Source organism: Crocodylus porosus, unplaced genomic scaffold (assembly GCF_001723895.1).
Source record: "Crocodylus porosus isolate Cpor-Errol unplaced genomic scaffold, CroPor_comp1, whole genome shotgun sequence".
Taxonomy (NCBI): Eukaryota; Metazoa; Chordata; order Crocodylia; family Crocodylidae; genus Crocodylus; species Crocodylus porosus.
This window is the reverse complement of record NW_017728949.1, coordinates 21,755,317-21,772,575: the sequence shown is the minus strand read 5'-3', so window position 1 is coordinate 21,772,575 and position 17,259 is coordinate 21,755,317. Positions and strand designations below refer to the sequence as shown.

The following is a 17,259-nucleotide window of genomic DNA, read 5'->3' as shown; positions in this document are numbered from 1 at the left end:
GCAGAGAAACAAAATAAGGTTGGGAGTCTTCTGTCTGGGGCACCATCAGGGAAAACCAATATGCCACATGAATCTATTTAGAGAGTGGCAAGAGCCTCAGTGCAGCCCCAAAGGGGAAAAGATAGGGCTGGAAGAACAGGTAAGAATGAGCATGGGGTTAACTCCTCTTCAGAAGAAAGAGATGCTAGCCCTAGTACGAGCCTACCAGGACATTTTCCAGGATAAGCCAGGCTGGGTCTGCAGCATCCAACACAAAATCTGCACCTCTGAAGGGATGATAGTGCAAGAACGGTGGCAGCCAGTACCACGCCACCTTCAGAACAAGGTACACAACGAACTTGGGAGGATGTTAGAACAGGGGGTGATCCAACCTTTGTGGAGCCCCTGTCGCAACCCACTGGTCCCCATGCCTAAGCCCGATGGATCCCTCTGCCTATGTGTAAACTTTAGGAGGCTGAACAAGATAGAGGTCTTCAACATGTTCCCGATGTCACGTCACAGAATTAATGGAATGTATTGGGTTTTCCCACTTCATTTCCACACTGGATCTATTGAAGGGCTACTGGCAGATTCCAGTAGCCTGCTGGGATTGGGCTAAAATGGTATTTAGGACCTCGTGTGGCCTTTACAAATTTGTGCAGATGCCCTTCAGGCTCCACAGGGCAGCAGCCATGTTCCAATGTATGATGGGCTGGGTGCTAGCACCTCACATCTAGTATGCACCAGCATACATCGACGATATTGTCATCTTCACTGAAACATGGCTCCAACATATCCGGGCCCTGCAGGCCATGTTAATGGAGCTAAGGATGATGGCCAATCCCTGAAAATGTGCATTGGGAATGTGGGAAACAAAATATCTTGGCTTTCAAGTAGGGCAAGGGGTTATCCAGCCGTTGGTGGAAAAAGTGAAAGGTATCCGAGAATTCCAAATCTCTTACAACCACAAACAACTGCAGCCCTTTCTAAACTTAACTAATTATTATTGGCGGTTCATGCCACGTTTTTCTGAGTTGGCAGCCCTTTTGACAGAAGCCCTGAAAGGACAAGGTTCGGGAGCTATTCGATGGACACCCAAGATGACCAGTAACTTTGAGAAGCTCAAGGATGCCCTGTGCCAGGAAGTATTGATTCACACACTTGACTTTGATAAACCCTTTATTTTACAGACCAATTCTTCAGACTCTACAGTTGGGACAGTGTTGATGCAAGAGGACACAGGTGTCGAGAGACCAGTAGTGTCTGCCAGCCACAAACTTCACGTGGCAGAAACACAATATGCCACTATTGAAAGGGAATGTCTGGCCATTCAGTGGACCATTGAGCACTTCCACTATTATGTCATGGGTCAGAAATTCAAATTGGCCATGGATCATGCCCCCCTACAATGGCTCAGCCATGCCAAGACCAGTAATGCCCAAATAATGAGGTGGACCCTTATCTTTACAACCTTTTAAGTTCCAGATAGTGCACCAGCCTGGGAGAACTAACACTGTGGCCAACTTCTTGCCCAGGTATGGGAGTAAGAACCGAATTCCCAGGAAGGGATGTGACACAAGTAACGGAACTCAGTTGACAGGTATGAAACAGGAACCCACGATACAAGTGCCCTAGGGCAACTTAAAGTGGGGAGTATGTCGCAGAATGACAGCCCCACAGGGCTGGAGACCCTGGTGCTGGGGGCAGAGAGGCAGTAAGAAAGACATGGAAGCTCGGGGACACGGCCCAGAGAGAGCCGTGATCTGAGATCATTTACCTGGTCCAGGTGCAGCAATGGAAAATGCAGAATGGTGGGCAACACCCTCTACGCACTTTACAAACTCGCTCTTGGTGTGGCTGGAGTGGCACAAGGGTGTGATGTCATCTGCTGGTGCCAGAAAGGGCCTTCAAAAGCCAGTGCAGGAAAGAGAGACGGAAAGCAGCAGCAGCAAGGCAGCTATAGGCTCCTGGCCAGCACACCTAGCTGTACTACATCCTGGAGATGCCAGGGGCAACCCAGAGGGGAGCACAGCCTTTTGGGAAGACAATGCCTTGGAGCAAGGCCCAGAGAAAGGCCAAGGATCCGACAGCCCAGTGCCTGACAGGAATGCATGAGTGGGAGGAAGGGCATTCTCTCCCTGTTTTCTACATTAAAGTTCCATTGATTTCTCCTGGGGCTTAAGCTAGGGCCACATACTGTTGCTACCTTGACTGGAGCTGAGAGGCCAGGAGCTCCTGGGGACTCTGGTGAACAGAATAAGGTTAGCCCTGAAGGCCTGTCCAGTCAAAGGGGGTGGCTTCAGAGAGCAAGACCACTCATCCATATTAGTCAGGTTTCTTAGGCAGGGTGCGATCGTGAAACAGCTCCTGCCAGTCCCTAGTGGACCCACGGCTGCTGCACAGATCAGTCAGCTCACCTAAAATACGTGGCTGGCCCAACCAGTTTGAGACAGCACGCTGGACCACAGAGGAGTCCAGACTGTCTACTGTGCCGCATGAGACCAATGTTTTGGCACTTGGAAGGGGTGTAAGGAAGGTGGAACCCCAAGGGAAGTCCATCCAGAGCACCCCTTAATGAGTCCAGGTCATATGGGAGCCTCCTGCATCTTCTTTTAAGAACAAGATGTAGTGGGTGAGCAACAGGAGCATCCTGTAGGAAATGGCGCATGGCAGACACTAGTGCCAGAGGTAGATAAAGCCTGAGTGTGGATCACCCAGCCCTGAGCCACTTGGGAGCAATTGCTCTGGCTTAGATGGGCACAGCTTAAAAGTCATAAACCATTTGTACATGAAGCCCCCAAGCTCTTGGAAGAGGTTGGGGGTGTTGAACCAAATCTATGGGCAGCAATGGAGTGGACCAACCATTGGGAAAGGTTGGACTTATTCCTACATTCCTATTCCTAGCATTTTATACCAACACCAAATGAGTCCCCCATTGGTCATGACTTTGACAAAGAAGTGTGAACAGACTGAGATCTGGATACAGATGCTTCAAAACAACACTTCACAAAATGAACACTTTGGATAGCTCCCTGTGTGAACGCAGAATCCAACAAACAGCACAGCATTTAATTAAAGCTGCAATCTCTACACATACCCTGATGGGGCAGATGGAATTTACAGGTTGAGCAATAATACAGTAGCTCATAATTTTGGAAGTTGATACTGATGCCATATGAAAGAAGAAGCAGCAGCCCTGTTGTTGAAGAATAATAGTATTTTTCCCAGTTTTAGGGAGTATGCTCTTATTGCTCCTTACAGCAATCAAACTAGCTTACCTACAAAGACCATAAATATCTTTCAGATTTTTCACATCATATATGGTGAAGGACGGTCTCAAAGTTTCTCCAGAATGCAATTCTATTCATTGATCTTTTATACATTGTAAAGCAGTTACTTGTGAATTGAATTTGACCCACCCAAAATATAAATCTTTCTGACAATCCGATGTGAGCTATCCTGTGATACTTTTTCTTTTCTATGCTGCAGATAATAGAAAAGAATGCTGATCCTGAAATAATGTTGCTGTCTTACTTACGAAAAAGACGTATCCTTTTTTGTGTTCAATATAACTTATCTGAAGCCATGGAAGATTAAATTGCTTTTCTTCAGACAAGCATAAATAATAAGAGAGGAAGAAGTAGAAGGTAAAAGTGGAGAATAGGAGAAAGAAGATGGGAAGCATTAAAGAAGAAAGAAGATTAAGAAATACCTTCAATATGATCAAATATAAGCATAGTAATTCTTAATTAATACTGAGTGCAAGCTTGTTATTTCTCTATTCCAAATTCTTGCAAGCAAATGACTTTGGAAACAGTTGTTTTCAAATGTGTGAAAAAGTTGCATAAAGTATAGGACAGGCAGCTAACATCAGTTTTCTATGTGATCTTGATTGCTTCTTTGTACTGTTTCAATACACTAAATTTTTTGCCTCTTAGAAGTGAAAAAGTTCCAGTGTTATTTTTGAACTGTCTTTGTATCTTTACAGGGCAGCATTTTGGGGCAAGCATGTGATTTGATGATAGTCATTTTTACTGCTGTTTAGACTTCTTTTCTTTGGGTCAAATTCTATTCTTAAGCATATAGTGGTGCGTATGCTGGAATCCATACAAGCACTTGTTTGCATCTAAGGGCTGATTTTGTACTTCAAGGAAGAGGAGGTTTTGTGTGTGTACATGAATACTTACACAAGGGGAACTGTGCTGTAATCCAGGGGTTGGCAACTGACAGCCCATGACCCATATCTTGCCCATGGAACCTTGGATCTGGCATATGGAGCTGTGGCTTTGGTGCCATTTGGCAGCAGGGGCCTCTCTTTTGCTGGGCCACAATCAGCTGCCTTGGGTTTTGGTGGAGGGAGAGCTGTTTCTGTGCTGAGTCATAGTCAGCTGCCTGGGACTCTGCTGGAGTAGGAGCTCTGTCGGCTGGCATGGGCTCCAGCAAAGGGGGGCTTTTGCCACCTACACTGCAACTGAGCAGAAGGTAGAAGTGCCAATGGTTCTAATACCCACACCTCTCTGACCCAAGCTGTGTCATTCCAGCCCCCACACTGAAAAATGTGGCCAATCCTTGATCTGGTTCAAATATTTTGTTTTATCAGATAAGTGGAATTCAGACAGGGTTCCTCTGAAATCAGTCAGATGAAGATTTATTTATAGGAATCAGAATTCATGGTAGAGGTATTAGACCAACTTTATCTTTTGCAAAAAAAAAATATCTTTAATTGCAAGCTTTCAGGCACAAGCACCCTTCTTCAGATATAGGAGAAAAAACTGTAAAAGTTCTCCTGGGTAGAAATGAAAGTTCATATTTCATAGGAGAGTTGAAGGTATGGTAAAATCTCCTATTTGGAACAGTTCATTTTATTTGCAGATTAGGCTGAGAGAAAAGTTGGAATAGTCTGAAACACTTTACCATGTAAGAAATGTCTGCCCAGAAGAGTGACTGTGAAATATGAAATACCATAACCAGAAGGAAATACAAATACATCCTGCTTACCACCAAAGAAATTTGTGGTAAACAGACTATTTCAACTTTTCTCTGTACCTAATCTGCAAATAAAATGAACTGTTCCAAACAGGAGATTTTGCCATACCTTCAACTCCATGAAATATGAGCTTCCGTTTCTACCCAGGAGAACTTTTATAGTCTTTTCTCCCATGTCTGAAGAAGGGTGTTTGTGCCTGAAAGCTTGCCATTAAAGATTTGTTTGTTTGTTTGTTTGTTTTTCAAAAATCTAGTTGATCTAATAAAAGATATCACCTCTACCATGAGTTCTAATTCCTTTTGCCTCTAGATCAATACAGCTACAGCCTGGATACCTGATTTATTTATACAACATTTGTGGAAGAGGCAATTGACAAGGGAGGTAGAAATTACACAGTGCTGAGCTAAAAATAAAACTACAAATGCTATAAAGTCCTACAGTCAATAAGGATGCAAACTAATTAGCCCTGCAGTAAACATCTTATGTAGATGCTTACATGAGATATTTACTATGCCTGTACGAAGTGGCTGGTGTTTGGTTTGGATCCGGATTCGGCCAATTTGAGGGGCAGTGATTCGATTCGGTAATTTGAATCGCTGTCCCAAATGAATTTGGAGATTCGGCCGCTGCCGAATGGCCCAATCTCCGAATCGGCCCCATCCCCTGCCAGCTTTCCCATCCCCGTCATTGGCTGCCCTGCCTGGCCCCAGCTCCTGGCTCTTTAAAAAAAAAGCCCCTACTCACCAGCTGCTTCCAGGTGGGAGGGCAATCCCGACTGCCCCCATGGCCCCACACTGCATTGAGGGCTCTGTCACAAGTCCCCATCCCCTGCCCACTCTCACAACCCCAGCTCCTGGCTCTTTAAAAATAACAAAAAAGCCCTGACTCGCCAACTGCTGCCAGGTGGGGTGGGGATGATCCCTGCTGCCCCTCACTGCCCCACGCTGCATGGGGGGCTCTGCCACGAGCTCCCAGAAGCCCTGACGGCCACTGTAGCATCCAGTGAGTGCCACAGAATCGGGCCAAATCTCCTCCAAATCGAATCTGCACCTGAAGCTTCACACAGCCCTAATGTTTACTGCGGAGCTGACTAATTAGCTCTACAGTCAATGTCTCAGCATCTACACCTGCATCCCTATTAGGACTGAGGAAACTAATAAACTCCACAGCAAGGTAGTATTTGTCAATTTTTTGTCAGCAGCCCACGTGTAGATGCTGACATGGATGGCTGGAGCATGAGGGTGCTTCACTGCAGCAAGTAATATGTAGTTTATAAGAATCAAGATCACATAGAGAACTGATGTCAGCTGCTGGCTCCTCTGCAGCAAATTGATCCTAGTCAGAGCAGCCCTGGGCTGGCAGACTGACCCCCAGGTCTCTCTGCCATGCAGATATACCCACTATGTAATAATGGGCCAAGCAGTACATTCTTTCAGAAAAGGACACCATGGCAGGAGGAGTGGCTATATAGATACATTAGTAGTTACAGTCAAATTGGAGTTAGAATCATAGAAGTTTAGGGTTGGAAGGGACCTCGGGAAGTCATCTAATCCAACCCCCAATCCAGTCAAAGAAGGACCATCCCCAACTAGATCATTCCAGCCCAGACTTTGTTGAGCCAGGCTTTAAAAACCTCCAAGGATGCAGGTTCCACTACCTCTCTGGGTAAACCGTTCCAGTACTTCACCACCTTCCTAGTGTGAAAGCTATTATCAAACCCCCCCTCGGTCTTCTCTCTCAGCCTCTCCTCATAAATCATGTGCCTCAGCCCCCTAACTATTTTCACTGCCCTCCTCTAGACTCTCCAACGTGTTCACATCCTTTCTGTAGTGGGGCCTAGTAGTGCTAGGATTCTGATCTATCAAGTGGATAAACGAACGTCTGTGATATACCCTTTAACAGGGAACAGCTCGAGATCAGTGGGCTGGTTTTAGTTTAGGGTTTATCTTTATTAAACTGAATCCCTTTTTCTCTAAGGAAAAAGGATTGGAGTGAAGGAGCTGTTCTCTAGCCTTATGTCTCAGCCATTAAAAACATGCTGCACTTATAAAATATTTTATTTAAGAGAAATGAACTGATCAGCTACAACCTAAAACATATAAACAATACTTACACTTCAACTTAGGTGACACTTCCCTTCAGAGTGATAGGATTTGTAACAACTTTGGGTTCTTGACTTGCTTTTTGTAACACCAGTACATTAGTATCTTCACTTAATTGCAGAACACACAGAGTACTACAGCTACCAGTCTTGTTGAGCTAACTGCTAACGAGTATTCAATTATTAGCATACATGAATTAATGAGTTAATGATTATTAGCATAAAGGAGTGTGTTTGCTTCTGTACTACAAACTCACACTCTCTAAATAACTGTAATTCATAGATCTTCTTTCGTTGTTTTATTAATATAATTCTTGTTCATTGATTTTTTTTTTTTCTTGTTCCATTGTTAAATGCTATTTGATCTCCCCTGGCTCAGATCCTTGAAACTACTCCATGTGAGCTGAGCAAGTAGTAAGCAGCATTACCTAAGTCCTTTTTAATTAAATTCAGGACATCTGAATAATAATTTTCTCCATCCCTCAGAGCAAATAACTTTAAATAGATGATACTGCCAAACTTTGAACAAAACTCAGTGCTGCAGAATTTATGGCTTATTTACAGTCTACAAAATGGGTCCTACATATTGCATTTATATTACAGGCTTTGTGTTATTTGTGTGAGCAGTTCTAAGCCTATGCACTGTCCCTACAAAATAACTACCTTAATTTAGGAAAATATAAACACTTGCCCTTAATGCCTAGCAACTGAAGAAAACCTTTGAGCATCCAAGTTAGTTCTACCCTGCCACTGGGAAAAACAATGTTGACAGCATGCCAACTGCTGTCATTTTGTTTGCTATAAAATCATTTAGCTTTAGAGAGAAATTTCTATTCTCATTCAGTCAATATCTAATCTTTGTTTTGGTCACTCAATTCAAAGCCAATTTGATCCAAGTAAGAGACTCCAGTCTGTCTTTACACATCTGGGCAAACTGAACAAAATTGTATTAAACAAGAACACGTGGTTCCTTCTTCCTTATCTGTAGTTTTTTCAGTCCATCTTACAGGAACAAAATATGGCTGTGGGACAGGTAGCTGTGGAGCTTGCACTGTGATGATATCAACATACGAGCCAATTTCCAAGAAGATACGGTATCCTTTATGCATTTTAAAAAAATCATAAATTGATGTAATTAAATCAAGATTTTTAACTTTGTAAAGGAAAGCAGTTCTTACAACAATGAACTATGCTCATATTCATGTTTGGTGATGTTCCCTAGAATCATTGATTAGACATTGCTGATATAGGGCTAAATGATTGTTGACTGTATTTTATGGTGACGTAGAATTTTTAAGTAAAAATATTTAAAAATACATCAAATTGTTGGGAATACAGAGTGTAATTTTTGTATGGACACTGTATCGTAACAAGCTTTGTCATAGAAAACTATCGCCCATCCTATATTAATGTCTCTGATTCTCCTTTACATTCTGAAGACATTATTCTGCCAATGCTTGCCTGATTCCCATCTGTTGTCTGTATGGTGCTGCTGTTACCACTGTGGAAGGTATTGGAAGCATAAAATCAAGAATTCACCCAGTTCAGGTAAGTATGTGTCTTGCTGTGCCCTGGCACATGTTCATTTAATGATGTGATGGGATCTGATCCCTGATCCCAACAATCATGCCTCCTGTAATTCCACATACGCATGGCAGGAGACAAAATTTTGGGACTGGGGATCAGATCCCTATTCCACTGCTACTATTTGCCAGTACAGGGGGAGCCTGGGATTATTATCTTGGGCTCCCCTTACTCTCTCTGACAAGTTCAAAGCTGGGTGCCGCAGTCTCTGTGAACAGTCCTGATTCGAGATTTAGGGCGATCCAGGGACTGGACCTTCTCAGACAGTCTTGGGGCCCTCAGGGCAAACAATCAATTCAAGAGTAAATTGGATGCTTATCTTGCTGGGATCCTATGACCCCTTTGGGCAGGGGGCTGGACTCGATGATCTCCCGAGGTCCCTTCCAGCCCTAATGTCTATGAAATCTATGAAATCACCTGATTATTGGCCCTGCTCAGATAGCCCTTGGTTCAAGACCCATTGTGTATGGTAGAACAGCTCTCATGTTTTACTTTCAGAGGTTTCTGGGCAAAGCACGTCCTGTTTGCGTGTGTAGTCTACAATCAAGATTGAAGTCAGTGTTCATCACCAGTACACCCCACTTTATCTCTGGTGTTTTAGAATGCTTCCAAGCATGCTGCTCTTGAAGTGTTTTCTTGTAAAAAATAAAACTGCATTAGGCGCTTTGTGTGTTAATGAGTAGACAATGCTCTCAGTACCTGTGTCAAAACATAAATAAGCCTGCTTCTGAAAGTACCCCGCAAAAATTCAGTATTGCTGCACTGTGAAACCAGGGCCTATCTTACCTTGTTTTAGGAAAGGATTGCCAAATGCCATGGCTCTCAGTGTGGTTTCTGCACCCCTGGAATGGTTATGTCCATATATGCATTACTGAGAAATCACCCTGAACCCACTATGGAGCAGATATCTGAAGCACTGGCTGGTAAGTTCTTATTAAAGTAACATGTGACAGCAAGCATTACAATGTGAATTTAAAAGATTAATAGTTTATTTAATACAGTAGATGCAGTCATGTCAAAGAAAATATAAAGAAAGTCACACAGGAAGAGAGCTAAGTGCCGACAGCAGGAGGTAGACTCTAGATGCACTTCTGAGCAGAGTTGGAGGAAAGCCTTCTGATTAAAATGATAATCCAAGTGATCAGTAAAAGGTCAACATATTAATTAAGCTTATGTTGTGATTGGTTCCAGAGGGACCTTAAAATGCCTATACTCTTGCCTATTCCTAGATGTTTCCTTAGAGGACCAGTGTGTAAACACTGATTGGAAGGGACCTCTCTGGATTTTCAAATTCATCAGTTACCAGGTGGTTGAAGAAGTTTCTTCTCACTTGGACGCCCTGCTTCTCTCTCTCTTTTTGGAATGGTTCATAGTTCCTGGGACTTCTGAGCTTTAAAAGAGAGTCCCCTCTCTATCAAGACAGACATATCTTTTATGGCTGCTTCCTTCCTTGTCTCCTGTTCCCCATTCTGATTATTCTGTTCAGATGGAGGACCCTTCCACAGCTTGACGTACCTGACAAATGTTGTAGGGCAAACATGACAGGAGTTCCTGACTTCAGATCCAACTATTGATCATTGGAGGGGGAGGGCAGTATTATACACTCTAGTGAAGTTTTGAACACGCTGTAAAGCTGCAACTTCTGTGCTTTGGGTTTTGCTAAATTTTTATGCATCCTGTTATTTTAATATGGAAAATATATTAATTGAACTCTCTTAATTGTTTGTTCTTATATCAGGAAATTTATGCCGTTGCACTGGCTACAGGCCAATAATTGATGCGTGTAAGACTTTTTGTAAAGTAAGTAGAAGTAAGTTCAGTGGATTTGTTCTTAATCACACAACTATGTTTCTATGAACCTTTATTTTGGATATGCTATATGTTGCCCTTTATTTTCATATGACAGACTTTAAATATTAGTAACATTTCTTGTATTGTCACTAGTGGATGGTCAATCACACCCACTACTGTCCATATTTCAATATAGTGTAAGTTACAACTCCCAGGCTTTATAATCTTTAAAACATTTACCTTTTTCCATTCTTACACTCTACTTGAAGCTGACTTTTTGATAACTAAATATGAGTTTTTGTGTAACTGATGCTAATATATTGATTGTTAAAATATATAGTGTGTGAAATTTGGCAGTGTTAGCTTTGGAATTCGCTCACTTTGAGAGATTGGTATTTAACTGTATATCTTTGCATGTGAAATATTAAATAGTAGGAGTTCCTTTATACAGTTAGGTTAGAGCAAAATAGGACACTAGCTGAAAACATGAATACTTGCTGATTCATTTAAGGTTTGTTAGCAGAAGTGTCTTGCTGTATTAAATGTTAATTACTTCTTTAGGACTTGGACTGCTGTAAAATCAGAGAGAATGAAAAATGTTGCTTGGACCTAAAAGAAAACCTACTGCTTCCTGGGAAGGGTAAAGAAGTATGTCATATTTGTTCCATTTGTCTTCAATTCAATTTTTACATTTATACTACATGAATTATTAATTGTTCTTTATTTGTAAAGTGTGAAGAAGTAGGAATCTCGCAGAGGCAACTGCAATGAATCCAAAATTGCCATGTAATGTGAGACGCTGTACAACAGCTTAGTTGAACAACCAAAAAGGTGTGCTAGTGCAGAGTCTGCCTAAGCCTAGTGGATTTGTTTACAAATTCAGGACCTTATTGAGAAAACATGCCAAAAGAAATCCTGAAGACTTACCATATATCATTTAGGATTTCATAAAGGAGCAGGAGAAAACACCCTCTGAGAATGCGGTTTAAAGTAGATCAAAACAAATAATTTCTCAAGAGTGTACATATGGGTTCATTCAGTGGCCCCACCAATATATTTATAATTGCCAGTTTCAAATAATAAATCTGACTGAAGGGGTACTGGTAGCATTTTCTGTGGTTACCTTATACTTACTATGGGTATATCATAATGATAAATAGGGAGAAGATAAGATTTTCATGGTGATCACTACATCACGGAACTTAAAAATATATTTTTAAAGATACTAAGGATTGACAAGAATTGTGAGCACCTTTTTAAAGTATTGTAAGATAAAGCTTTGTGTTTTGTGGGGGTTCTTGTTTTGACTTGCCACAATTTTACAAATTTTAGCAATCTGTCTCTTTGTGCCAATAATGTTAAGAGGCAACAGAAGGATTCCACTAAATATTACTGAGGATCTCCTCCTTTTACTTGCATCTGCTTAATGCCAATGTTGTACTTAGCTGTAAATTTTCTTATACCTGAAAGGGTGGATCTTCCATACTTTCAGCAGCCTTTTTATTTCCACATATCAACCTTATACTTAAAAAAAAGTCTGTCTTCTGACAAAAAGCAAAATCATGGCTTGATTCAAAATCATGGGTGATTTTTTTGAGAAACGTTTTTTCTGAAATGACCAAAACCCTCATGTTGAATCAATATTGTGTAACAGATAATGCCTGTAATAATTTCATGGGCCGCTTCCATAGGTGATGTAGTTATTTATGGAAAATTTCATCCCACTACATAGGGGCCATAAAAGTTTAACTGTATCGCATACTTCCTATTAAAAGGTAACCATTAGTTTTAAAAAACCCTGTTTTTTACTGACTAGTTTTGTTTATACAAGCAATATTCAAAACAACAGAAAAGGCATTTTTGTCTTTATTTTTTCATTTAAGTGGGGCAAAGCGCCTTGCACAGAAGTGAACTTCACTTTAATTAAGATTTGGAAAGTAAAAGTCTATTAAGTGAATGGTGTAAATTATCTTAGAATTTATAAAAGAAGTGATGAATCTGAGCTGGTATTTAGGGGTGATCTGATCTGGTGCTGGGGCAAAAAAATGGCTGCTGCATGTCATCTTTGTGGCCGCACAAGTAAAAGTCTTGCTGCGCACAAACTTTTAAAGGCCACATAGCCGCTGGGAGAGGAGCTGGGCTGCAGTGTGGGGCACTTACTGAAGGTAAGCTCCTCCACAAGGTGAGGCAGAGGCAAGGCAGGGACAGGGGCTGAAGCCTGGCATGGGCTCCACTCCCCCACATTGCTTCGGGGAGTGAAAAGGCACGTGGCATCAGGCCTGGGGAGTGGAGCACTTCCCCAGAGCTGGCGGAGCCTGCGGAGCAGTTCCCCAGAGCCAGCAGAGGCCACACCAGCCCCCAGCCCCAGCCTCCATCCCTGCCTTGCCTCACCTTGGGGAGGATCCGCTGCCTGCCCTGAGTGAGGCTCTGCCAGCTCCGGGGAATTACTCCACAGGATCCACCGGCTCCAGGGAACTGCTCCACTCCCCAGCCCTGACACCATGTGCCTCCTTGCTCCCCGAGGCGATGCAGGGGAGTGGAGCAGTTCCCCGGAGCCAGCGGAGCCCTCACCAGCCCCCACTGCCTGTCCTGGGTGAGGGAGTGAGCAGCTTACCTTTGGTAAGTGTCCCATGCCGCACTGAAGGGGCACACTCACGGACCGAAGCAGCGCACTCATGGACTGCTACTCCTTTGAGGGAACACTGCTCACATCTAGGTCGTATTAGACGTGAGTTCAGTCTCTCATGTGTCTTAGAGCGGCTTGATCATGTCTTAGGCCAAGTTACTGTAAGATATACCTAACTGCAAGTAATTCTGAAAGGCTGTTTCTGTGAGCTGGAAACAAAGCACAGGGTTGGCTCATTCGCTCTGATTTTGCCTAGCTATCTAAAGGAAGTCAGATGACCTAGAACAGGGGTGCTCATAACCTCCGGCGCACAGGCCATATATCAGGCCATATATCAGCCTTGGAACTGGCCCGCAAGGTTCCCCATAGGTTGGGAAATTTAGCAGAGAAGGAGCAATGGCAGTACTGCCACCTCTTCCCACCACCAAAATTGCAAGCTCTGCTGGATGGGTCTCAGGTGGGCCCTTCCCTCCAGGCTACCTGGTTGGGGCTGGGCTGTAGCCCCTTCTCCCCCAACAGGGTTGGGCCTCCCCCATAGGGCTGGGACACTGCCCCTTCCTTCCACTTGGCCAGGTTGGGGCTGGGACATGCCCCCTTCCTCCCACAGGGCTGAGCCATAGCCCCTTTTCCCCTCCATCCCCATGGGGCTAGGCCATGCCCCCTTCCAGGCCAGGCCAGGTTGGGGACAGGCTACACCCCATCCCCCTGCAGGGCTGGCTCAGGGCCAGGTCACAGCCACTCGCCCTCCCACGGGGCTAGATTAGAGCTGGCCCAAGCCCCCTTCCACTGCAAGGCTTGATCAGGGCCAGGCTGCCTCCCTCTGCACGTCCAGATTGGGTCCTACCAAATCCAGCCTGCAGAGGGATTGGGCACTTCTCATCCAGCCCAACCAGCAACACTGTTCTAGAACCAGCTCTAGGTCATTTAAGGATTTGTGAGACAAGAAAAAAATTGCAGAGAAAGTTGTTTTGTTTTTTCTGGCTACTTCAGCCTATATCTAGCTCTATACATGTTGGGTTATTTTTTTCATTGTTATAAAACACAATAGAAATCAAGTATAATAATCCAGTGTGAGCATTATATAGATCAGCGGTTCCCAACCTTGGGTCGCGACCCAAATGAAGGTTGCAGGGGCAGTGCCAGCAGTGCTGCATGCAAAGGACAAGCTGCGCCGCGTGCCGGGAGTTCCCATGCCCCCACCCACGGTCTGCCACCACAGTCTGCTCCCAGGAGTGGGCCACAGCAAAAAAAGTTTGGGAACTACTGATATAGATTGTGGACAGCATTGGGTAATAATCTTGTAAGAATACGACCATTTCTGTTCAAATCTGATGTAAATCCCTGACATTGTGATTATGTTCTTCCTATCTAACTGAAAAGTTTATTTTTCTTTCAATCTCTTAATCAGTGAAAATATTTTTCCCTTTAGATTTGCACAAAATTGTTTGCTACAGATGAATTCCAGCCCTGGGACTCAACTCAGGAATTAATATTTCCACCTAAGCTACTGGTAAGATCAAGCTTAATTAACTAGTGAAGGAAGGACCATGTTCTTGAATAAAAGAATAAGGTTTGTGCTTTGCACTCTAAATATTTCAGAGAACTCTCTTATGTATTAGAAGACACCTCTTTGCATCTCCTAATTGTAAGATTAACAAAACTGAAAACCTAAATGCTGAGGAGTATGACCTCAGACGGTTCCACTGTTTTATATCTGCATATTTGTATATGTATCAGATGGCAGAACTTGACCCTTCTGTTTGCAGAAGCCTGTTATCTTGTTTCTTTACACCTGTTCTGTTACTTTGCTAAATGAATGGTTTAATACCTGGATATTTTCTCTCGGAACAAGTACTAAATCATTATTCCTTCCTCTACAGCTAATGGTGAAAGACCAGCAAAAAAGAACTCTGGTTTTCCATGGGGAAAGAACTACATGGATTTCTCCTGTTAGTTTAAAAGAGCTACTAGAGCTGAAAGCCAAGTATCCAAAAGCACCTCTTGTTGTAGGAAACACCAGTGTCGGTATGTAAAATTGGATCTCCTTTCCCTACAAGAAGTGGTCATATGGATGTAGAAAATCTAAGGTTTAATCTGGTGCCCAGGACTAAAATAAAAGTACTGTGAGGTACTGATTTTATTTCTTGAAATTATATTGACTATTAGCACTTTTACACTAACTTTTAACTTCCTTATAAAATTGGACTATCTGGTGTCAGATCAAAGGACGGAGTAGAATTATATGTATTTTTATTAAAAAACATGACACATAAGAGATGTTGTGGGGAGGGTTATCACAAAACAATTTTTTGTAAAAAAAAAACCAGCCAACCAACCAAAAAAAACCCCAGTCTTTGCGTAACTGTGAATTCCATTCTTGAAATGCAGGCATTCTCTTTGTGTTATCATCAGTTCCTTTTGGACAATAGTGCTGGCTGGGGCCACAACTTAAGCTCTACAGCCATGTTGACATAAGCATGGACATTTGGCTCCCTAGGGACATGTAGCAGCAGCTTCGGGGGAGCACCTATGCCACACGTGCTTTGGTGCATGGCAAGTTATCCTGGGTAGGGTAGGAGAGGCTGGGGTCAGCACTGTGCTGGCCCCAGCAAACTTACCTGAGGTCCTGGGGGCCTCCTGAGGCTGCAACAGTGGAGATTCTGCTGTACGGAGCCTGGCCAGCAGTCATAGTGTGGCTTCAGGTAGCCCAGGTCTGCTTTTGAGTGGCACGCACTGCCTGTGCATGTACTGCTTTGCTTTTTTTCCCCCACAGGTTTTTCTGACCCCTGGATATACAGGGGTCAGAAAAACCTGTGGGGGAAAAAAATACAGGGCAGTGCTCCCTTGCAGTGCAGAGAACATGTGAAAGTGTAGTATGTGGCGCTGCAAATGTATTTGTGGTGCCTCATATCACAAGGCCGCACTCATCTGGACGCGGCCTACATATCCATGTATAAGGACAAGAAATGAGGAGTCTTTCAGTTCCTCCGTACAGTCTACAGAATCTCTACAGTGTCTGTTTGCTTCTCTTTACTATATGCTAGCATTTGTATTAAGTGACCATGAGTTGATTACTTTCACTATCCATCGCAAAGCTAGCAAGTAAGTCAGCGATTATGGAAGTCCCCGACTTTAGGAAAGCTGACTTTAATAAGCTCAGAAGGCCCTGAGAGACCATGATTTGACGGGGAGGGTAGTTCAAGATGAGTGGTCACTCCTTAAGGAAGCAATCCAAAAAGCACAGGGAAAGTCCATCCCAGCCCATAGGAGAGGTAGCAAAAGGGCTCAGCAACCCCTTTGGCTCAACAGGGAGCTCATGGACCTCCTACATCTAAAAATAGAAGCTTATAAAAAATGAAAGATAGGAAACACCACTAAGGAGGAGTATTCTGCACTGGTCCACACCTGTAGGGAGTGAACTAGGAAAGCCACAACTGTAACTGAACTCCATCTGGCTACACAAATCAAGGACAGTAAAAAGTCCTTCAGATATGTGGGAAGTCAAAAAAAGAAAGAAAAAAAAAAGAAAAAAAGGGCATCATTGGGCCCCTGCTAAACCAAATGGGGCAGCTGACAACCGCCACCCAGGAAAAAGCCAACCTACTTAATGATTACTTTACATTGGTCTTTCACCAGCCCAAAGGGACCACCCTGCCTGACAAGATGCAGGATGACTAGGGTACGAGTAAATATACACTCACCATTGGCATAGGTCTTGTGAGGAACATCTTGAGAGGCTGGACCCCCACAAATCAGCTGGTTTGGATAGACTGCATCCAAGAGTGCTAAAGGAACTGGCAGATATCATAGTATGGTCACTGGCAAGGATATTCAAGAACTCATGGCTTTCGGGCGAAGCACCTAAAGATTGGAAGAGGGCCAATGTGGGGCCTATCTTCAAGAAAGGGAGGAAGGAAGATCCAAGGAACTACACTCCAATCAGTTTGACCTCATTCCCTGGAAAGATCTTGCAAAAAATTATCAAAGGGAACATTCCCAATAGGCTAACAATAGGTAACATAACCAAGGAGGAATATACTTCCTCGTCAATTAGCAAGGGGGTAGAGGGGGGGCACTCTGAGGTGCTCTGGGTTAGAGTAAAAGGCAGTCCGGGGGATAGAGACTTTACGGTGGGAGTCTACTATAGACCTCCCAACCAGGGAGAAGAGCTCGACCAGGAATTCTTAGGTC

The 17,259-nt window shown here is 43.4% G+C and overlaps 1 protein-coding gene across 1 annotated transcript in view; it reads left to right on the top strand.

The window, feature by feature from the left end:
- LOC109322746 (aldehyde oxidase-like) overlaps positions 1 to 17,259 on the top strand; it is a 63,422-nt gene that overhangs the window by 2,727 nt on the left and 43,436 nt on the right. The window contains exons 2-9 of the mRNA XM_019553908.1: positions 3,469 to 3,526; positions 8,065 to 8,161; positions 8,507 to 8,615; positions 9,448 to 9,574; positions 10,390 to 10,451; positions 11,004 to 11,090; positions 14,498 to 14,578; positions 14,949 to 15,093. Coding sequence (XP_019409453.1) covers positions 3,469 to 3,526; positions 8,065 to 8,161; positions 8,507 to 8,615; positions 9,448 to 9,574; positions 10,390 to 10,451; positions 11,004 to 11,090; positions 14,498 to 14,578; positions 14,949 to 15,093 — 766 coding nt within the window. The remainder of the gene's footprint in view (positions 1 to 3,468; positions 3,527 to 8,064; positions 8,162 to 8,506; positions 8,616 to 9,447; positions 9,575 to 10,389; positions 10,452 to 11,003; positions 11,091 to 14,497; positions 14,579 to 14,948; positions 15,094 to 17,259) is intronic.